Here is a 24,223-nt window from a genome sequence, read left to right as displayed (position 1 = left end):
ATAAAAAGTACTTAAAAAACATAATAAGCAAAAATAAAATTAAAAGGCAACAACAACAGCATTAGAGAAAAAACATAAAAAACAAACACAAAAATATACAAATAAAATAAAAAATTAAGCAATAGAAGGAGACTAATCAGACCCTCTTGTTCATATAGTAGTTTTTGTTATTTGTAGAAAAAGGCAACACAAAACTGTAATAAAATTTGGCAATAGAGCAAACATTGGCCAATAATAACAACAAAAACTGTACCCAGGAAAAAAGTCACGATCAAAACATACATACATTTAGTGCTGTAACAAAACAAACAACCTTAGAAAAGTTTTAAAGTTTCTTGGCCAAAACAAAAGTTGGAGACAAAATTTGAAATAAACCTAAAAGAAATAAGGAAGAATCATTGAATACTATAAGCAAGATAGACAGAAGAAAAAACCTTTTGTCCTCATCATCATAGTCATCACCAACAGCAAAAGCCTCATCATTGAATTGATAGCCTTTTAAAACGGAAAAACATTAATTGGCATTGATAGTTTTTTTTGCTGTTGTTTGGTTATTGTTGCTATTGTTGTCTTTACAAATCGTCTAAACTCCTACAATATAAACCGCAGCATAGGCAGCAGCAACAATAAGAAAAAAACGAACTGCAATACAGCAACAACAATATTGTCATTATTTTCTAATAGTGCCAAACAACATTGACATTACTTACAATATCAGCAACAACACCAACAACAACAACAATAATAACCTACCTTTTCAAGCTTTAAAGGAAATAAGGAAGAGTGAATCAATATCAACATCAGCGTCTTGTGACTGTGTTTCTTATTAGTTAAACAAACATCACTACTTTTTAATGTTGTCCATTTCATTTGAAAAGCTGTCAACAGCTTTTTATTTGTACATTTATTTTGGCTAAAATTGTAGTTATAATATCAACAAAAGAAACCCTACAAGAGAATCTTTAAGTTACGGAAAACAACATCAACAAACTTTCTTCTAAACTTTTTGTAGATTTACATTAAGAAGCAGTAGAAAATCTACGTTTATTCTTATTGGAATTTCACATCGAATTTTACAAAATTTCTATATAAAATATGGCGAATTTAGATGAGGATCGAAGGCGAAGGTAAGTTGTTATATAGTTTTTAATTACATTTATATTGAAAAACAAGCCATTTCGACCAAATGATACCCAGAAATAATGTCAGAGATTTAGGAAAAAATAAGAAGATTTTAAAGAATTTATACAAAATTGTCCTATTTTAAAGAAATTGTAATCTTTTAATCCATGTATGAATCCAAGTTATCACCGAGAAAGTATCAAAACTTAAATTTTAGGAATAAAAAGAATACATTACATTTTATTATAAGTAATTTTATAATAATTAATACATTTTTAATTACAATATTTGGGAACTTATAAACATCATTTTATAAGTATCGTGTCCTTATTAATCTTCAAAATCGGTAAATTGTTTTAATAATAATTTGTTTCTTTGCAAAATGTCCGGGTAATTACTCATTAAACCCTACACCACTATAGTGGGGAGGGTATTATGCGTTTGTGCTGAAGTTTGTAACACCCAAAAATATTGGTTTTAGACCTTAAAGTATACCAATCGGCTCAGAATCACTTTCTGAGTCAATTTAGCTATGTCCGTCTGTCCGTCCGTCTGTCTGTGTATCCATGTAAACCTTGTGCGCACGCTGCAGGTCGCAATTTTCAAGATAATTTGATGGTTCAGGGGCGAACGGTATTGAAAATGGTTGAAATCGGTCCATTATTTCTCCTAGCCCCCATACAACCGTACCCCCCCGAATCGGGCCTATAGGCTCACAATTACGTTAAATGTTTTATAATGTCAACAAAAAACAACAAAAATTAGTTTTATAGAACAATAAATGACAATACTAATTTTTATAGAGATCGGGCCTCATTTGACCCTAGCCCCCATACAGAAAATAACTTGAAGGTCAAAATTAACTTATAATTACTAATAAAACGATCAAAATCTACATAAATGACTTTGATGTAGACGTAAATTTATTTACAAAAAATTATAAGGACACGCCCATATTTACCTCTTCTCCTTACAACTTTTAGATAGAGATTTTTTTTGTAGAAATATACATTTTTCATTTGATTTAATATCAATTAATATTATATTTTGTGCAATTTAATGAAGCAATATAGACGAGATTGTTGAAAAAACAACAGATTATGAGGCTTTGGTCAAAAATCAATGTTATATGGTCAAACACGGCAATATAATTAGTCAAATTTATATCATAATGAACAATATCTTGAAAACTTTTAAACCGATTTCAAATATTAGTAAAAACATAGAAAATTATCGAAAATGATACAGTTTGAAACAAATATTGGATAATTTAAAGAGTTTTGCATTTAGAATTATTTTTTTTTTTAAGATAGAGAAACTTAAAAATTTCTGGATTTCATGAAAATGACAGATAGAGACTATTGAATATAGTCCCTTGATATGTAATATGATCATACAATATTACCTTGGATGTTATTAGCTGCTTTGTACGTTTTATTTTAGAAATACGTTCTAAAAATAATTCTGTATTCCTAAATAAAGAACAAATTTAAAGAAATAATAAATTTTACCAAAAATTAATTAAATATTTAAACTAACCTTAATATTTTTTTAATATTAATAATTTAAATATTAATTATTAAACTATGATTGTAATTTTATAATATTTTTATAATCTGCTTTTATGCGTTGAAACGTTTACACTATTCAAGTCAATTTTCTTAATAAACTTGTCTTAAAAGTGAAAAATTATATTTGCCATATTAAATGACACAGCTCACACACAGAAACACAATTTTAAACATCGATACGATACGATTTGACCGTAATGCAATACAGGCTCATACCAAACCAAGTGATTTTTAAAAATTTATTTAATATTTCGTGTTAAAAACATCAAATATTACATAGATTTTTTTGTTTGTTGCAGCAAACTAAAACTAAACAAGGTGTTGAACATATGGGTGTTAGAATTTCAATTAAAAAAACAACAATAACAAAGTTTTAATAATAAATTACAACAATATCTTTTGTATAATATGTATCACAAATGAACAACAAAATGTGCGTAACAACAATTAATTATAAGCCTAACAAATATATCACAACTATGATTGATTTTTATTTAAAAAAAAATCAAATTAAATAATATATAAAATCTTAAAGTAGCATCTAAATTTGTTAAAAGGTGTTTTTGTTAACAAATTTTTTTGTAATGGTTTGCAAAAAATACACACACATATGTCAAAAAAAAAACATTAAGATTTGTATTTATGTGTAAAATATTTTCAAAATAACAACAACCGAAATAATTTATTAAAATAATAGAACCAAATAAATATACATGCATATAAACGAAATAGACAAACAAAAAAAAGAAACGCATTTAAAAACAATTTTAAGTGTTGAGCTGCTTTTAATAATGACAAGCGAGGGAACAAATACGTTTCTATATTTGTCGTCTCTTTAAAAAGTCTATTGATTCTGTGTTGTGTGTTTTTTTTTTTTTTTGCTGTTATTATTATTTCTAATACATATTGTATCAATCAGCATTACATTTTGGTGTTTTTTCATCCAGCCAGCCAAGCAGTCAACTATTCAACCATCCATTTGTGTTTAGAAATACAAACTATAATTATTGTTCTGCTTTTGTCGTTTGTCAGACAGTCGGTCGTTCAGTCTGGTCTGTCTATTTAACATTTATTTATCTAACGGCCGGCTTCAACACATATTGTAGTTGTTATTTTTTTAAATATATTTTTCTTGTTTTCTTTGTCTAAAGTCCGTTCATCAGACAGCCTCTCTATCTAGCATCATTTAATTTTAAAATGACACTGACTTTGCCTTTTTGTTAAATATTTGCCATTTTTTCATTAAAATGTTGATAGTTTTTTTTTTGTTTAATTTTTAAAGCAAAACTATTAATTTTTGTTTTTCCAACACTAATTTACGATTTGTTAGTTGGTTATTAAAGTTATTGTTATAGATATGATACTATGGCATATAATTAGATAGAGATTATTTATCTTCAGAATACATTTTGATTTTGCGTATTTAGCAATAATAGCAAATTTTTGATATGAATCTTATTTATTAGCTTATAGTCTGTAGTAGTAAATTTTCAATAGTCTGGATTATAGTCTAGTCGATATAATAATTTTGTCTATAGTTTTGTTTATTATCTGGACTATTCTCTTGCTTTTAGACTGAACTAGTGTCTAGTCTAATAGCAGAAATAAAGTCTTATATATACGAGCTAGTCGAATATATTATAGTCTAGTCGATACACTATATTATAGTCTAGACTAGTATATAATTTAGCCTATAGTTTTGTTTATTATCTGGACTATTCTCTTGCTTTTAGAGTGAACTAGTGTCTAGTCTAATAGCAGAAATAAAGTCTATTATATATTCGATATAGGGTTTGTTCTGTATTGTTGTAACAGTTTTGTTGTTGATGGTAGTTCTTCCCTTTGGAATATTCTTCCAGTTGGTGCTAAGTTGACAACTTTGGCCGAATGGGGTGAAAGAACCCGATTGTCGAATGTAATCAATAGTCAAACAAAATAGCTTTAAAAATTGCTAAAGTAGAATACCTTGTATATAATATTTCTTATTATTTTTTAAATAAAAAATCTTCTAAAATACTGAGTAGAGTATTTATGGAGTCGTTTTAAACTGTCATTCAACTTGTGAAGCTCATTAATAATATTGATGTTTGGATAATATCTAAGTATGTGTGAGTGTAATGAAAAACCATTAGATTTTGTTGCTGGTGTTGCTTTTTGTTTTATATTGTATAAAAATATATTTTTGTCTAAATATTAATTTTTCACTATCATCAGCAATTTAAAAGAGTCAATCGTCGTCGACATCTTTAGAATACTGAAAAACACTCACAATCACACGCAGTACAAAACAGCAGATTCTGAACAAACAAATTAAGAAGAAATAACAACAATCTCTCTATTATTAATGATAGATATTACATCATTACAGTTTAACCAATAACTTGTGGCGGACAGAGTTTGGGGCTTAATGCGGTTGGTTGGTGGTGGATGGTTGATGTATAGAAGTGTAAATGCGAATCGTAAGATTGTATGGTTGTTTGATTATTTCTGTTTAAATAGATATAGCAAAAATTAACGCCATTGTCACTCACTCATTCATTCATTTACTTGCTTACCCACAATATAATAAACACACATTCAACAATGTATGTAGTGTAACGGACAATCTATATAGTCGGCCTGCCAGCTAAACCAACCATTCATACTATTCAATCATTCATTCATGCTCTATGATCGTTTGTTTGTTGGGTCAGTAAAGTAAAGCTCTCTTTTTCCATAAAATATAAACCGCAATGATACAAAATACACACGATCACTTCGTAAGCAGCAGTAAAAATCAAACTTTAATACGATGAACTACGTCAACTTAGAATTGGAAGCAACAACAGCAGATTTGGAATCAGCAATAGAAATCGAAACAAAAATTAAGAATGTGAAAAATAAACAAAAACGTTCTACAACTCTTTTTATTTTAGCAGCAATTTTAGTTTTTAGAATTGAACTGCTCGCTGATGACTCTGAGTCACAGTGATAGATTTCATTTAAACAAAACGCGTACGTAAAAAGAACAAGAACGTGTGTGTATTGTGTGTGTTACTTCTTAATTCCGATTCGTGTATTTTCTAATTTTCTTTTATAGCCCTCTGAAAAAAAGAAAAAAAATAAATTTGTTAATTTTTAACGGTTGTATTTACGTATTAGTTTATTTCTGTTTTTTTATTTATTTGTCTTTTAAAACCGACATGATTTTGTGGTCACTTTTAAACTCGTGCTTTAGAGTTCAAAGACAGACTGTTAAGTCAAACAAATAGTTTAAGTTGAAAATATAGAAAAAAAAATTATTAAAATTTAACAAAAATGCGTTACAAATATAAAATATTTTTGTTAAAATTATTAAAAAATATATGATTAAGTGAATTTTTTAAATATTGTTTGTTTTTAAAAATTATAATATCAAACATACTATTGTAATTATTGTTAAATTATGCTGCCTTCAAGTGATCATTTTTTGCGGTAATTTAATATTTTGTTTTTTTATTATTATTAATAATAAAAAATAATTGTTGATATGCAAAAAATCTAATCTAATCTATATAAAACTAAAAATTAAAAGTTTAGCAATTGCAATATTTTGATTTAACTATTTCATGATATTTTTAATTAAAATTTAAATGGATATTTAATAACAGTTACAATTTGGTCTGTTAATTTAGATTAAAAAAATTCTATTAATTTATGATTTAACAAAAAATTTTTGCAAGTGTATTTATATTTAATTTTATAATCAAATTCAGAAAGAACAAAAGAAAACTATTTTTAAAATTTTGTATGAAAACTACTACTAATTTTGTTTTACATTCTTTCTCAATACAGCCCAAAGTTTTAATTTTACTTTGGATAAAATCTAAAACATTGTTTTATTTATAATTCCAATTCAATACTCATAAAAAATATTGTTGGTAGTCAATGGTGAGCGCCTTCGAAAGTGGAAAATTTATATTAGACATTTAACTTTGACCTTCTAAAACACACTAAGGAAAACTTAAATTTAGAAAATATATCCAGCTTACACAAATTATTCTAAATATATACATGTATTATTTTCACCTTCCATGGCTTAATAAGCAGAAAGTAATAATAAGTTTTCTTAATAGTTTTGTATTGTGAAATATTATAGATTTTTTAGCTTTGCTGATTCTTTTTTTCATACGTAATAGATTCGTTTGAAACTTTGAAAGTGATATCCTTTGGGAATGGGAGTTACGCCTTTTTATGGTAAACCAAAATTTTATTCTTTATATCTGACTCGATTAAGCAATATCCGCCTGTCGGTTTTTATGTCTTGTTTAATCAATTTTCTAAAGATCACAAATATTTTCGTAACTAAAAAAAATATATCTTTCATAAAGGTATGCTCTTTAAAATTTAGCACAATCGGTCTATAAATAATTAAGTTTTTATACACAAGACGTTAACAGCTGAAAACAATTATATACTAGACGTTTCCATGCCAATTTTAACTTCGTTTCGGAACGACCCGAGTCATACTCTACTAGGAAAGAACTATTCGATATTTAATATTTAAACGATAGTTATCATTACAAATACTTTCATTCATATCAGTTCCATTCAAACATAAAATACTATAAATAACTAAAAGGTGATTTAAACTTTTCAATTGTTTGTAAGTATGTAAACGCCTCACATGTTTTAATTCTGCCGACCCCAAATATGTTTAATTGTTTTTTCGTGTTAAAGAAAATTGTTTTGTTTTTTTTTTGTGTTTTATTATTTACATAAAAAAACTCGTAGAATATTTTTAATTACTTGCCTGGCTGTTGATTTAGTCACACTTTTTAATTAATAAAAATCCAATTGTTCACTCGTTTCTTGTTGTTGTTTTTAAAACGTTTCATTATCGTTTCGTTTCAATTAAATACATACAATTTAATTTTTGTAATATTTAATTAAAATGCGTTCTATGTCGTACTCATTGGTATTTTAAAAATTTATTTTGTATTTTGTAGCTTTTTTTTGAAATTGCCTTTTTTCCAGTTAAATTATTGCATGGCGGCTCATTAGTTTTTGTAGTTTTATTTTAACTACTTATTTTATTTTTTTCTTTATTTATAATATATTTAATGTTTTTCTGTATTAGCTGTTTAATTATTATGTATTCCCGAGATCACGAAATTACTTAATTGTTAATTATTTGAAAAGTGCCTGACTGTCAGCTTGCCATTTTGTGTGTGTGTGTTTGTTTGAGTATTTGCAATTATTGCGTACAATTTGAAAATTTTAATTAACAAAAATTGTAAACTTTTCAATCATGCCATCTTTGTTTGTTTTTATTTATTAGAAAACTGCTTAATTGCAAATTAACAATTTTGATTCTTAACGCATTCTGCTCGTAATTTATGTCACATTAATAAAACAATTGAAACAAAAATATGTTTTATAAACTGAATGTTTGTCTCACTTAATGAGGTGTTAATTAAAGGTGTTAAACTTATTACTCAGCGTTTAGTGCTTTAGAGATTAATCGCTAGGGATATAATTCAAAGGGGATTTGGTGACAAGAATAGACTAAACATTTGGTGCTAAGGGATTTTTATTAGTATTTCTAGAAGATGCGGTTAAACTTTTTAAAAAATTCTTTTATTATTCGTAAGATATGTAATTAAATTTCTTTCTATAAGAAAAAATTTATTACTTTTATGGTTGATTATTATTTTTTGTTTATAAAAATTGCACATACCACATGTATAATCATGCGAATAAAATGAAAATAAATAAATGTGTAATGTAAACCTACAAACGCATACATTAACTTATATTGTCTTTAAAATTATTTACATTTTTCAAATGATTAAAATATTTTTAAAAAGAAGTCACACAGTCTACAACGTTTACACAAGTTGAAATTAGAATTCCGAATAGATAAGAAAAATACACGTTTAAATAATTTCAACAAAACAAACTTACGATAATTTGTGTTGAAAAAAAAACAAACGAAATGAAACTTTAAACAATTAATTTTACAAATATAAATATGTAGTTACAATAATTAAGGTCAATGATGTTTTCAAAAGATAAAAGATTTCCTAGATCCATATGATTATATTTGGTTAATTTCTTTTAATATAAACGTGTCAGGTTTAAGCACTTTGTATGACACAAAATAATTTTAGAACTTTCTCATGTTTTTAATAAAAGCAGAAAATCAATTATTTCTGTTATGTTTAAATGCTGTTAAAATAATTTGCAGATCATGTAAGTTCTTAAAATTTGTTTTCGAAAATTCGAATTTATATACGAAAAATATCGATTTATTTTATTAATATATTTATTTTGGAAATGGTGTAAATTGTGATTTTATAGACAAATATTGCCCAAAGTAAAAATTTATAATGTCTAGTTTCCAACAAAATGGCACACATCTTTTTTAGTTTTGTTCGTATGTTCTTATAAATTTCAAAATAATACGTTGTATTTTAGAAATTTAATATTCCCAAAAATGTCATAAACAAAATATTTCTATTTTCATTTTGGTCAACACTGGTCGTCGCATGACAATTTAATAAGAAACAAATTTATTTGCCAAAAACAAATTCTACACTAAATTTAACATTCGATAAACAACATTTTTTTGATTATTGTTGTCGCCAAAATACTCTACACTTAATGTTTGTTCACTCCTTAACAACATATTTATTTAATTTAATACAAAAATACATATCTACATACCCTCATACATCATCATCATTATATGAAAGTATTTATGTATAGTAAATCTATTTTTTGAAAACCGTATGTGCTTATTTTTACAATTTAAGTTAAAAAAAAGGTTTTAAAATAAAGTGTGACAAAAGCAATATACAAATTATATTATGACGTTTAAATGTCAAAATAGGGTGTATTCTAAGTAAAATCAAAATACATTATATTTTAAATTTTAAGAATATATAATATTCCATGATGTTGCTTATATATTTAAGATTTCTTTCTTGTTTTTGTTTTAAATATTTAAATTGTTTTATTTTTTGGTCATTTTACTTTTTTAAATGTTATGAAACTCATGCGGACGGAAGTGATTTCTTTCTGTTAATTTTATATATATATATACATATATTTTTGCAAGACATTAATTTTAAAACAACAATGATTTTAATCGTATTATACAAAAGACGTGACCAACTATATATTTTTACTTTTGCAATAGTTAAGTCTTTGAATAAATTAATTGATTTTCAGTTTTATTGTTAGCTATTTAAAAAGTAAAAAATGCAATTCATATTCATAAAAACTTATTGAATTTTCATGTTAAATTGAAGTTGAAATTATAAATTTGAAGTCCAATCCGTAGAGTGAAACTTCAGTGTGAAAATCGCGTAAAACACGAGATTATAGGGTGGCCTATTTTTACACAGCCTATCTCAGGGTTGTCCTAGATAACCCTTCTCGAGTTTTAAAATCCTGTAAAACTCGAGATTGGAAGGTGACCTATCTTTACACAGCCTGTCTATAAAGATATACAGACCATTATGACTCTTTTCAAAATAGTGTTATTACAAGCCTGGATAAAAGAGGTGCTACCCAAGAGGTATTGGTAGTACCTCTCTGCCGGAACTATAAACTGGTGATGATCAAATGTATCCGCAGCCTTTCCTTGGAATGATTTGACATGTGGTCAAACCAGAGCACAAGATAGTCTTGTACCACGTAGGACATTGATTCGGATATTAAAGATGTCCTATGGGGATCCGGTAGTGGAAGAGAATGTCGGTTAAAGTCTTTAATTCGGGATAAGTTCGTTGCTGTTACCGAAGTCAACAGATACCACACGGAAATGATTTTGTATAAAGTTTATATAATACATGATGAATGTAGGGATATACGGAGCTCACCACCCTTATACTTGAGTGAGTGTGTCGAATCTTATACTAGTGGTATCATTAAATTTTCTTTCCTTGTCCATGCTTTTTCAAGGTTTATTTTGTTCATACCAGATTTTTCGCAATGTGTTCTCTGTCAGTAAGGATAAGTACTTAAGGCTTATTCTAAGTACTTATGCGACTCAACAGAGGCTAGTAACGGTCGGAGACAGCTCCAGTACTTGGGAAAAGTGATAGTACTATTAAATACCTCTCTAGGTGCTGTTGCCGACTCAATAGAGGCCACCCTATCTGCAAAGTGATGCTATTGCATCTCGGAAGTTAAGCAACGGAGCAGTAATGTTCAGAGAGAAGATAGTGTACTTGTCAAGTCCAGACATTAAAAAATGACTTCGTCATAACGAAAAGGAAGAAGAATCAATTCTGATTTTGTTTCTCACTAGGATATATCCGCTCTCTCCCTCTATTTTCTAAATCCTTATCTTACATCTAGTTAATTCTCAATTCGCTATTCCCTGTCTGCTATTATGTTTACAGCAACACTTCGTTCCACATGTGCTTTCTAATAGCAGTCTGTCCTACATATTAAAATATTTTTATAATAATTAAAAATGATTATAATTATAAAATAATTTTTATTTTTATAAGAATTATTTCTTGCCATTTGTTTGTCATTTTTAAATAAATTATTCCGTTGGTCTCATTTTATATTATTAAAATCCCACAAAGCAATCAAGAACACAATAGCAGATGTTCCAATATTGTGGATGAAGAACTTGCTCAAAAAACCGCAATTAAAAATTATAAATAAAACAAATATCTTTGGTTGTTTTGATTAAAATAAAAATGTTTTTTTTTAATAATATTACTATTATAAAGCCTTTAATAAATTTTATTTTTATTAATAAATACAGCTTGAGATAAATTGGCTTTTATCCTTAAATTAAAAAAATGCAAAAATTAATAAATAATATAAAAATTCTAGAACAAATCAAATTAAAACTGTGATATATTACCCTCCCGTTTTCACTATTTTTTCATTTATATTTTAACAGTAATAATGACTTACAAGTAACTACTGAAATAATCACTTGTAAATAGCGAGTTAATAATTATTTCCTCACAAAAAATATATTTTTTCTGGTGTGTAAAAAACAGTTATTAGCGCACGATCAGCTAAACATAATGTAATGAATTATAATATATAAAATCATAACAAGGTAATGGAAAGATAATTAGTTTACTTCAACAATTACTTTTTGAATTCTTCTTTAGAAAATCCTTCAAATTAGCAAGATGTTTATTCATTGAGTATATTGTATTCATACGTCACTATAATACCGATCATACATCATTTTTAATGATCACACATTATAATATACATTCTTTCATTTCATATTTTTGCAGCTCTTGTTAAAATATTTATCTTTTATAACTGTACGTTTTTGTTTAAAGTCAAGGCTTTTGTTTATGTATTTTTTTGTTCAAATAATTTTTATTTGCCATTGATTTTCTTAGTTTATTAAAGAATAAAGAGTCTCTTTACCAATGTTTTTTAAACAACAACAAAGAAAATGTTTTCATTATTAATAAACAAATCATAAATTTCCCCAAAAAAAAGTAAGGAAAAGTTGCTTGTTATTGTTGAAATATTTATTATATGCAATTTATTATTAAACGTTCCTTAACTTTTTTATCTACTCAACTTATTTTAATTAGTAAAAAAAACATTAAAACAAATATATATTTATGTAAACAAATTTAATAAAATAAGAAGGTGCAAACGAATTAAATAAATATTGTTTCATCAACTTAACGTTTATTATGATTCATCATTATACTGTTTTCTAATTTATTCAAATAATTTATAAAATAAATATACATTTTGGTGTCATTCTAAACCGTTTTAATATACATATAGTAGAAATATGTTTTAGCTTTGTTCGCGTATTAGTCAGAGTTTTATATTTTAGTATTGTTCATATTTGAAAAAAGAACAATTTTTAAGACACCAATCTAAAGTTAAAGTTATCTTTTACAGTAGTTGGAATTGGACCTCGTAGACTTGAAGGAAGTTTGAAAAGTTATTTTAAAAATTTTATAAAACTATATAAATGATAAGTACATTAAAAAAAGTAAGAAATTATAGTCCTTTGAGGCCGAGCATATAATACCCTACACCTTTCACAGAAATATAATACGATATAGTTGCCATAATAAAGCATTTAAGTTTAATCGTACCTTGCCTCAAGTTTTACAGCCCTATTGGGGTATTAGTTGTATTCACTACCCACTAAAGTGGTGTAGGGTATAAAAACATTGTTAAAAAAATTTTTGAATTGAATTTTTTTTTAATTTTATGAAATAATCTGAAAAAATACAATTGTTCAAATTTGATGCCATTTTCAAAATAATTTTAGCTTTTTTTAAATTCGAATCTCTAGAAGTCCAGATTTTTTGGAATTCCTAAAAAGTCTGTGAAACAAACAAAAAATAGCTTTTTGTAAAAATATAAACAAATTCAAAACAGCTGTTTATATAAAACAAAAACATTTTTGAATTTTTTTTAAATTGGAATTTGTTTAAAAAAAATTTAAAACAAATTTTTGACTAAATAAATAAATACAGACAAATATTAAGTCAATCTTATTTTTTGTTTGCTATACGTTTGCAAACATATATCAGTCGGTTCTACATAATAATATAAATAATTTCCTAACAAAAAAGAAACATCTAAAGAAGCAGAAATTATTCCATGAAAAGGCAGAAAACGACCTGATGAAGTGATTATTTTAACACAGGCTTGTTATAGGAAGGATTTTTTTCTTTGTTATACCTTTGCAAACTTATGTATATCAGTCCATTCTATTCAATAATATAAATAATTTCCCAACAAAAATAAAGAACTTCCTTTCCCAACTTTCTCAACAAAGTAGAACTTACTTCAGGAAAGTGCTGAAAATGACCTGAAGAAGTGATGATTTTAACGCAGGCTTGTCATGAGGGGATGTTCTTATTATTTGATTCCAATATTTTAAATATTTAAGGGAGGATTTCATAAAACAAACTATAATAACGCTTATACACTTTTTACTAATATTTCACTTTTCGATTTAAACATCGCAACTATTTTTTTTCACCCATTGAAAGATAAACAAATTAACAATTAAATTATTTTTTTAATATTGAAAACAATTTTAAAGGAATTAAATTAAAATTCATTATTATGTATCATAAAATTTTTATTTAACCATTTACTCACCACTGTTCAAATAAATAAATAAAAACAATTAACGTGAATTTTATAATGCGTAGACTTTTTGACAACAGTTCTTTAAATGACGTATAAATTCGCTTTTTTTTCTAGATAAAATATTAATTTAGTTTTAATTAAAATATTAAAGGGGAATTTTAAGAGAAATTTGGCAGTGCTACTTATACTTTAAAATGATAACTCAGTTCTTTTATAAATTCTTAAGAATTATATTTTCTCATATAAATATTATAAATATGTAGTTCTATTATTATATTACGTCATTTTACTATCAGCTCCCTTTTTTTCTGTGACACCTTCCTGTAATACAAAATGTGGGCTTTTATACGCTTAAATAGTTTTGTTTTTATTTTTTAGCACGTTTTTTTCGTACTACAACATTTTCCCGTACTGCTGATGAATTAGTAATCAAACATACATATTTGTTTAATTTTTTTTAATAAATTAATTTTTATGACATGAATTCTTCATTTATCGATTTTTTATTTATTCTTCTCTTTTTATTTTCTACTTCTTTGGATTTGTTTTCTTACAAGCTGATAAAATTCCATTGGCAGACTATATGTACTCAAATAGTTATTAGCAAAATAGTCTAAGTAAAGAAATTAGAAAAAAAAGATATAAAGTAAATTGAAGAAAAATGTTCTTGGCAGATTATTTCATATTTCATAATGTTCATATATTATGAAATTATTCTGTTCAATAGAAATAAAATTTAATTTTTTCGTAATATTAAAGAATTATTAAAATCTAACCTTTTCTTATTAATTTAATTATATAATAATTAAATTATCTTTTGATTTTGTTTATTTATTCATTTATGTTTTGTTTATTTATTTATTTGTTCATTTAATTATTATTATATATTTGTTCTGTTTTTATTTTAGGACTCATGTATTAGAGCAGGAGATGCGTAATCCATTTAGTATTTGCAATGTAGACTGCCTGCTAGACACAGTGACCGCGTTGGTTTCCGACTGCGATCATGAATCATTAAAACGCCTCAAAAATATAGAACAATATGCATCAAAATGTAAGTAAATTGAATATCGAATGTTTCGCTGTGTTTGTTGTTATCTTTTTAATTTAATTGTTTACGTTAAAGAGCAATAAAAATTAAATGAAAACATTATCATATTAAAATGTAAATAAACAGTGTTTGGAAAAAATTAAAAATGTAATATTTTGTAATATATAAAAGAAATAAAAATTTCAATATTTGAATTTCAATATCAAAGACAATTATAATTCAATTGTAAATTTATTTTGCAGACAAACCACTTGCACAACAAATCTGCCAACTGCGCATGAATGTGGAAGATTTTGATTTTATTAAAATCATTGGTGCCGGTGCCTTTGGTGAAGTACAATTGGTCAGGCATAAATCCTCCCGTCAAGTGTATGCCATGAAAAGACTTTCGAAATTTGAAATGATGAAACGACCGGATTCCGCATTTTTCTGGGAAGAACGTCATATAATGGCACATGCCAACTCTGAATGGATTGTTCAATTGCATTTCGCTTTTCAGGACAACAAGTATCTGTATATGGTTATGGATTATATGCCCGGTGGTGATATAGTTTCATTGATGTCAATGTATGAAATACCCGAAAAATGGGCCATATTCTATACAATGGAAGTGGTTTTGGCGTTGGACACCATACACAACATGGGTTTTGTGCATCGTGATGTAAAGCCCGATAATATGTTACTAGATCGTTATGGTCATTTAAAGTTGGCTGATTTTGGTACTTGTATGCGTATGGGCTCTAATGGTTTGGTGGTATCCAGTAATGCTGTAGGTACACCCGATTATATAAGTCCTGAAGTGTTACAATCTCAAGGTGTGGATAATGAATATGGCCGTGAATGTGATTGGTGGTCTGTGGGCATTTTCCTATACGAAATGCTGGTAGGTGATACACCCTTCTATGCTGATTCGTTGGTGGGTACATATGGCAAAATTATGGATCATAAAAATTCCTTAAGTTTTCCGGCCGAAGTAGAAATAAGTGAAAATGCTAAAAGTCTTATACGAGCCTTTCTCACAGATCGAACTCAAAGATTGGGTCGTCATGGCATAGATGAGATTAAAGAGCATCCATTTTTTCAGAATGACACTTGGAGTTTTGATAACATTAGAGAGAGTGTTCCTCCTGTAGTACCAGAGCTGTCCTCTGATGATGATACCAGAAATTTCGAAGACATCGAAAGAGAAGAGACTCCAGAAGAAGTATTTCCCATACCCAAGAATTTTGACGGTAATCACTTGCCATTTATAGGTTTCACTTACACGGGAGATTATCAGTTGTTGTCGAACAATGACACCGTCGACGCTGAGGCTAAGGAAAACAGTACAAATATTGCCAATCACAACCATAGACATAGACCTTCTAATTCGAATGAAATAAAACGTTTGGAGGCCTTGCTCGAGAGAGAACGTAATCATTCCGAAACATTAGAGAAACAAGACAAAGCCTTGAGACAACAATTGGAAATTATAACAAAACGTGAAGCCGAATTACAAGCTATGTCTTCCGAATATGAGAAGGATTTGGCTATAACGCAACATAACTATAAAATAGCTTTGCAGAAGTTTGAACAAGAGATTGAGTTGCGCAAGAAAACCGAAATTCTTTTGGCCGAAACGCAAAAAAATCTTGACAACGAACAGAAAATCCGAACTCGAGAAATGAACAATAATCAACATCATAACGAAAAGATAGTTACGCTTGAAAAGCAATTGAAGGAAATGGAGGAGAATTTCAAATGTGAAACGGAAAATTCTCAAAAACTAAAGAAACAAACAGCGGAATGGGGCTTGGCGAAACAAGAACTTGAAGCTAAAATAGCTCAAAACCAAGTTATGTTGACAAGTTTGCAAAATCAAAAGGAAACTTTGCAGCAAGAAGTAGCCGAACTTCAAGCTCAATTAGCGCAGGAGAAAAATTCGCGCTCTCAACTGAAAGAGCTGCAAAAAGAAACAGAGAATAAATTACAAACCATTTCCAATGATTTAGAGAGAGCCGTAACAAGAGAACAACAAGCTTACGAAGACAATAGAGTATTAACAGAGAAAATTTCCGATTTAGAAAAATCCAATGCTAGTTTAGATTTTGAATTGAAAGCAGCCCAGGGTCGGTACCAGCAAGAAGTTAAAGCTCATCAGGAAACAGAAAAATCACGTATGTTAAGTAGGGAAGAGGCCAATCTACAAGAAGTTAAAGCTTTACAAACCAAACTTAATGAAGAGAAGTCGGCGCGCATTAAAGCCGATCAAAATTCTCAGGAAAAGGAAAGGCAATTAAGTATGCTCTCTGTAGACTACAGACAAATACAACAACGTTTGCAGAAGCTGGAGGGTGAGTGCCGACAAGAGGCTGAAAAAGTTACGGTATTGCAATCACAACTGGATCAAGAACATACGAAAAAGAATTCACTACTCTCCGATTTAAGCCTTAAGAGTTCAGAAGTGGCCCATTTAAAATCCCGAGAAAATCAATTACAAAAGGAATTGGCTGCTCTTAGAGAAAATAAACGTAAACATGAGGAAGACATGTCCCAAATAAAGATTGCTCTCAACAAGGAGATCCTACAAAAGAAAGAACTTCAAGATCAACTAGATGCCGAACAAATATTCTCCCGCCTTTATAAAGCACAAGCTAATGAACACCGTGAAGAAATTGAGGAAAAATCTCGTGAAATACAAGATCTTAAAGAGGAACGTGTCTCACTCAAACATCAAGTACAAGTTGCAGTGGCTCGTGCCGACTCCGAAGCATTGGCTCGTTCCATTGCCGAAGAAACTGTAGCGGATTTGGAGAAGGAGAAGACCATTAAGGAATTAGAACTTAAAGACTTTATGACCAAACATCGCAATGAAATCTCCGCCAAAGATTCTCTTTTGGCGGCAGCTAAAGATACTGAAGCCGATTTTATTAAGAAAATTAATCAAAAGAATTCCGAATATGATGATTTAATGCAACAGAATAAGAAATTGCAAGAAGAGATGGCACAGGTGAAGACAACGAAGGAAGAGGAAATTGTAAAACTCAAAGAGAAATGGAAGAATGAAATGCTTTTGAAACAGGTGGCTGTTAATAAATTGGCCGAAGTTATGAATCGTAGAGATACAGATTTGCAAAGTAAGTGGATCAGTTTATTTTATTTACAATTTTTCTATGAAACCTTTTCATTAATAATTTCCTCTCTATTTTAGAACAAAAAGGCAAAACACGTTCATCCGCCGAATTGCGTAAGAAAGAAAAAGAAATGCGTCGTTTACAACAAGAAATGCAGCAAGAACGTGAGAAATACAATCAATTGCTACTTAAACACCAAGACTTACAAAGTCAAGTCATTGAAGACAGTCACGTGAGTTTCCAATTTAAATTCAACTTTGTTATTGGCATTTACATATTTTATTATTATTTTTCAGATTAAACAAAAACTACAAATGGAAATTGACTGCAAAGCCACAGAGATTGAGCAATTGCAATCTAAGCTCAATGAAACAGCATCACTGTCATCAGCCGATAATGATCCCGAAGACAATCAAGTGTGTATACCTTTCATCTTCCGAAAAAATATTTATTTATTTAAATGTTTTAAACAAAAATCATTTAATATTATTTCTAACTTTTTTCTATTTCTATATTTTTACAATTTACCTTTTGGCCCATCAACTTCATGTTCATCTAAACAAAACAAAAAAACTTTCATCTTCATTTAAAAATAAAATAAAACTAATTAATCATGTGAAACTACTATTACATACACTGCAATACCACTACTACTATTGCTCTACTAACGTGTCCTTTTTATGTATTTGCGTGTGTGTGCGTATTTAAAATTGTATAGAATTCATCCTTACTTTCACTTACACAGGATTCGGTATTCGAGGGCTGGTTAAGTGTGCCCAATAAACAGAATATAAGACGTCACGGTTGGAAACGTCAATTTGTGGTAGTATCATCACGTAAAATTATATTCTATAATTCTGAAATTGACAAACAGAATACCATTGATCCTGTGCTAATATTAGATTTAAGGTAAGATTGTTGTGTGTTGAATGTTTCAAATTTTTCATATAATGATTTTGCTTTTTTCCCGTTGATAACTTTAGCAAAGTGTTTCATGTAAGATCAGTAACTCAGGGTGATGTTATAAGAGCCGATGCCAGAGAGATACCAAGAATTTTCCAATTGTTATACGCCGGTGAAGGAGAAGCCCGACGACCTGATGAACAACAACAATTGGATATAAGTGTGCTTAGAGGTGGTAATGCCGAAGAACGACCAGGATCCATAATACACAAAGGTTTGTTTTTGTTATTGAGTAAAGAAATATTTATCTATTAAATGATAATTAATTACAGGCCATGAATTTGTGCATATTACATATCATATGCCCACTGCTTGTGAAGTGTGTCCTAAACCCTTGTGGCATATGTTTAAACCACCAGCGGCCTATGAGTGTAAAAGGTGAGATTTTTTTGGTTTATCCATAAAAATTCAATTTTATTAAATTAATACATATTATGATTCTTTAGATGCCGCAACAAAATCCACAAGGAACATGTTGACAATAATGATCCCTTAGCACCTTGCAAACTGCATCATGATCCTCACAGTGCGAGAGAAATGCTTTTGTTAGCTTCCAATACCGATGAACAGAATTTATGGGTATCACGTCTCTCTAAACGTATCCAAAAATGTGGATATAAGGCAAATTCCTCATCAAATAATAATAGCAATAATACCGATGGTAGTAAAATATCACCAAGGTGAGACTTTTTTTTAATACTAATACAAATTTACACGTATTTGGGTTCTTTTTAAAGTGGTTTATATCATTTTAATAGCATTACTGGTAGCTTAGTTAATTTTAATTAAAAATAGAAACTACTCCATGTTAAATATGATTTTATAAAAAAAAAACTATTGAACTATTTGGCCTCCGGTAGGTTAGTGTTCTAGTCTGGTAGACCGGAGGTGGTGGATTCGATTACCACCTGAGGCACTGGTTAAGGTTTTGCTTACTAACGATTGAACTATTTATTTTTAATTTATAAATGTTAAGCAAATCTTAAATTTGCTTAACATTTAAAATTGAGATGTAGAAATTTTGCCCACTTCATGTTTTGAAGATTAAAATCAAATTTAAATATATTTTAAAATGTTATGTTTAAATGTCGCAGATAAGTCCAGTGAGATAATTAGCTTGAGATGGTTATGGCGATCGAACATTAATGTAATGTTTAACATTTTTTCCAAAAGAAAAAGTATTGTAAATTGCAAAAGTAACTTCGATAAACTGAAAACTTCAACACAGGATTATCACACAGGGGGTGTTTTTTCTGATACATCTTCAATACATCTGTAATGAAATGTTATTAGGAAGTTTAATATAAATCTTATTGAAAACATATTTAACTTGGAGCAGTTTCTTTTTCTATTTCATTTTATAATTTTTCATATTTACGATTATTTAATAAACTTAATATTATTCTCTTTTTATAATCATGCTTTATGTGTGTCTAATAATGATTTAAAAACGAACAAAAAAAATTTACTTAACAAAAACATGAAATTGGTAATTTAATGTCTTATTAAAACAAACATCTTTTTTTTCCTGTATCTTTTCTTTGTGTGTGTGTGTCTCTATCTTAAAAAAAATATCAATGCTCGTAAACTCCATCATAATACTACATCCATTGCTACATTGCTGATCCTTTAAAACAAAAAATAAAACGAATACGAAAACAAATTTGCAAATAAAAAACAACAATAAAATTAAAAAAAAAAAAATTAAAACAAAAACAGCCAATCAACACGTTCCAATTACAAGCCATATGCAGTTAATGTACAAAGATCAGCTACGCTGCCAGCAAATTCATCATTAAAACAGTGATTTATAATGTTTTATTATTATTTTTTAATTTTCTTAAAAATTTAACATTAGTTTTATTATTTTTTTAATTTAAATTTAAAATCTTTAATTTCTGCTGTTTTATATTTATATTAATCTGTAACAGAGTTGTTTTTCATTTTAAGTTGCTTTTTTTTTTGTTTTTAATTTAAACTAATAATTTTGTTTTTTCTCTCCCTCGCTCACATAATGATAATAAATAATTTAATAATAACTTTTAATTTTGCTTATTTGTTAATTATCTTTTTATTATTATTTCCTTTGTGTTTAAAAAACCTTTTTATTTTTGCTAAATAACTTAAACTTATCATTATAACATTTACTAAAAAAAACTAAAAGAAAAAAAAGTATGTACTTTAAAAAAGAAAACCTAAAAAATAACATTTATCTCTTTAAATTATTGCTCTAATTAATCAATACATAATCAACTGAAAGATGATAAAAAAAATGAAACATTATTAATTTTTAAACATATTTTTTATAAACATTTTATAAAGTAGCTTTTATGTTTTTTTATCTAAGGAAAGAAGAAGTATAATTTAGGCACTAAAGTGTAACTTAAATGAAAAAAATAAGATATTTTTTATTTGTATTTTATTTTTATATATAAAAATTTAATCTTAAGCAATTGCCAAAACTCTTTAAAGAGAGCCAATATAAAAGAAAAAGAAAAAAATCTTGAAAAAAAATAAATAAAAATTAAAAAAATAATAAAAAAAAATTACACAAAAAAATCAATACTTATAATTAATTAGTGTATAAATTACTACATATCCTTTATTATTCTATCCCTTTACATTCTGGCAACTGTTTTGTATTCATTTAATAACGAAACATAACCAACTATTGGAAAATATTAAACTATATGTAACAAAGAACTAAAAAGAAATTTGAAATATTTTTGAGAAATTGCAGAAGATTAAAGTATTTTATTACAGACAATTACTATAATCTTTAATTTTGTAAAAAAATAAATTTTAAACAAATAAACTTTACAATTACAGAGGTAAGACTATAGGCTTGTCTGTAGGCCACATATAAGGGAGACTATAGTCTTGACTTTAGAAAAATATATAGCCTTGACTATAGTTAAAGCAATGGACTCGTCTATGGGCAATTCTATAGTTTCTAGACAATTTAAGGTTTGTTTGAATCAGTTAAAAACAAGATTTGTATATAGGGTAAAGTTTAATTTAAATTTACTGCCTTATGAAAAAAAAAAAAACGATTATTAAGTTAATAATGGTTATTTAAACCTGTTTTTATATGGAAAAAGTAAGAGTTGCCTTTTATAATCGTTTTGGCATTTGTTAAAAAAAACATTAAGTTCTTGAAACTATACTGTCGATAGAAATTTTAAAATTACATCTACAACACTTTTTCAAACATATTTCAAGTCTTTCTAGTTTAATTTGTTAAATATGGTTAAACATTACTTCTAATAAAAAAAAAACATTTCTATTCACTTCTCTAACTCTTAACTATTATTTTAATAATTTTATATTTATGGCATAAATTTGTTCTTTAAAAAGAAATAAAAACAATAAATAATTTCATACCAATGTTGCAACTAATAATTCCATACTTAAAAGTATCAAACATGAAAATTATACTTATACATTTCAATTAATATTAATTCAAATTTAAGTATTATGAAAAAAATATAATTTTTGTTTTGTTAATTTTAATTTGTATTATTTTAAGTTTTTATATTATTTTTGTACATTTTATTTTATTTTAATTTTACATTTTTCCTAATTTATTATTTTATGCTTTTAGTTTTCCAAAAAAAAAGAAAGAAAAAAAACATATTCAAGTCAGTTAAAAAACGCTATCATTCTCGATTTAATTTGTGTACTCTTCTTTATTTGTATTTGAGTTTAATATTAAATGTAATAATTTTAATTTGATTATAACTTCTTTATTTAAAAATATATCTACATAACCATAATAAGAATAATTGATAATAATACTTTAAAAACAAAGAAACCCCAATAAAAAAATATAATTATTTTGTAAAAACCAACAAAAAACATTAAAATATTAATAATTTTTTTATTATGCTTTTGTTTTATTTTGAATGGCTGGATTTTTATTTTCATTTACATAATTGTTTTGTTGCAGCTTGTTGTTGTTTCTGTTCGAGTACCTATAGTTATATAATTTAGTTTTTTTTTTAATAAATCATTTCGGTGTGAGTATTAGTTTGTGTAAATATTTTAATTTAAACTTTTAATTTTGCAGTCGTTTGAAAATTCTTCGACATCAATTATCTGTACAAAAATCTTAGCAAACTATCTTCTACAACTCCGACAACTTTATCGTTTACTACACAACTTTCAACACGTTTAAGTAATCGTTTGCTCAACAGTTTTATACGACGTTTTCGTAATAAAAGAAATAATGAATAAATTATTGAATGAATGAACTAAATGATTAAATCAATTAATAAACTACAAAACAAATGCTTAAATACTATAAACAATTTAATGTTGTGTTTCTATTTGTTTAATTATTAAATTACGAATTTACTTAGTTAAGTTTTTACTTTAATTTGTTTACACTTAATTGTATAAGTTACATTCCTATTTGTTAGTAAAATCTTATTATGTATTATTAATAATACACAATTGTTTATTATTTGTTTTATTCTTTTAAAGCATTTATAGTTTAATTAATTGTTAAAATACTTACGTATAATAAGTAGTTCGTTTCTTACTTTTTTGTATTAACATCTCTGATAAACATTAATCAAATTATAAAGGATAATAACTTGTTTTTTAAGACTAGTATTGAAATGTGCCTTGTATATACAAAACAGAAATTTTTAAAGTTTTAAAAAATTCTTTTATTTTTTTTTTTTAAACGCAAACAATCATAAATTTCTACTATTTAAAAACATACACATACATAAGCACATATCATAAAATTTTATATCAAATATTTTGTTTTTAAGACTTTGTTAAAAATCTTTTTTATAACTAACACAAAACTTTAAGTAATTTAAAACCCTTTTTCAAATATAGTATTTCTTAGGTTTTAAAATTTAATAAAATGTTGATTAATACAAATACTAAAATATGAAAAGAATAATGTTGAATGTGCTGCTTATATATAGTAAATTAATACAAATTTAAACAACAAAGACTACAGCATAGTTTTATATTTTTAATTTAAATTTTTAATACTATTTTATACAGCTATATAACGATACGATATCGGTTATAATTTGTGCAACTATTTAATTATAGAAATCCATTTGTAATCTTCTTGTAAATTGAATTTAAATTACACGTCAAGATTTTACAACTTCTATTAATTAGTGACATATTTGTCTATTGTTTTTAAATCATCGTTCGTTTTTCATTTACTTTTCATAATAAGTGGCACATTTTTATATTTAATCACAAATTTTGGAAAAAAATATATTTTTGTTTTAATTAACAAATAACAATAAAACTTAGTTTAACAATAAAATTGTAAAACCAAA

General features: G+C 26.9%; 1 protein-coding gene across 5 annotated transcripts; it reads left to right on the top strand.

The window, feature by feature from the left end:
- LOC111674789 (rho-associated protein kinase 1) lies at nucleotides 1-23,298 on the top strand. 5 transcript variants are annotated; one of them, XM_023435441.2, is made up of 11 exons: nucleotides 1-1,127; nucleotides 14,690-14,835; nucleotides 15,075-17,948; nucleotides 18,023-18,177; nucleotides 18,242-18,361; nucleotides 18,691-18,854; nucleotides 18,929-19,122; nucleotides 19,181-19,286; nucleotides 19,355-19,588; nucleotides 20,628-20,711; nucleotides 22,978-23,297. In XM_023435441.2, exons 1-11 carry the CDS (start codon nucleotides 1,096-1,098, stop codon nucleotides 23,021-23,023), a joined length of 4,155 nt encoding a protein of 1,384 aa, XP_023291209.2. In that variant the 5' UTR covers nucleotides 1-1,095; the 3' UTR covers nucleotides 23,024-23,297. The 5 variants fall into 5 exon arrangements, with proteins under 5 accessions (XP_023291209.2, XP_046801294.1, XP_023291210.2 ...); XM_046945338.1 differs by having other exon boundaries at nucleotides 18,664-18,854; XM_023435442.2 differs by lacking the exon at nucleotides 20,628-20,711 and having other exon boundaries at nucleotides 18,664-18,854; nucleotides 22,978-23,298.
- Nucleotides 23,299-24,223: the final 925 nt, after the last annotated feature.

The sequence above is a fragment of the Lucilia cuprina genome, chromosome 3 (assembly GCF_022045245.1).
Source record: "Lucilia cuprina isolate Lc7/37 chromosome 3, ASM2204524v1, whole genome shotgun sequence".
In the NCBI taxonomy this organism is placed as follows: domain Eukaryota; kingdom Metazoa; phylum Arthropoda; class Insecta; order Diptera; family Calliphoridae; genus Lucilia; species Lucilia cuprina.
The sequence above is the reverse complement of the archived record's forward strand: the minus strand, read 5'-3'. Positions and strand labels throughout refer to the sequence as shown.

Bases quoted from the DNA above. Each gene is read 5' to 3' on its own strand.
- LOC111674789 (XM_046945338.1), top strand. From the start codon at position 1,096: ATGGCGAATTTAGATGAGGATCGAAGGCGAAG. The intron at 14,836-15,074 runs GTAAGTAAATTG...TTTATTTTGCAG, and splicing joins AGAACAATATGCATCAAAAT to ACAAACCACTTGCACAACAA. The intron at 19,589-20,627 runs GTGAGACTTTTT...AAACAAAAACAG, and splicing joins GGTAGTAAAATATCACCAAG to CCAATCAACACGTTCCAATT.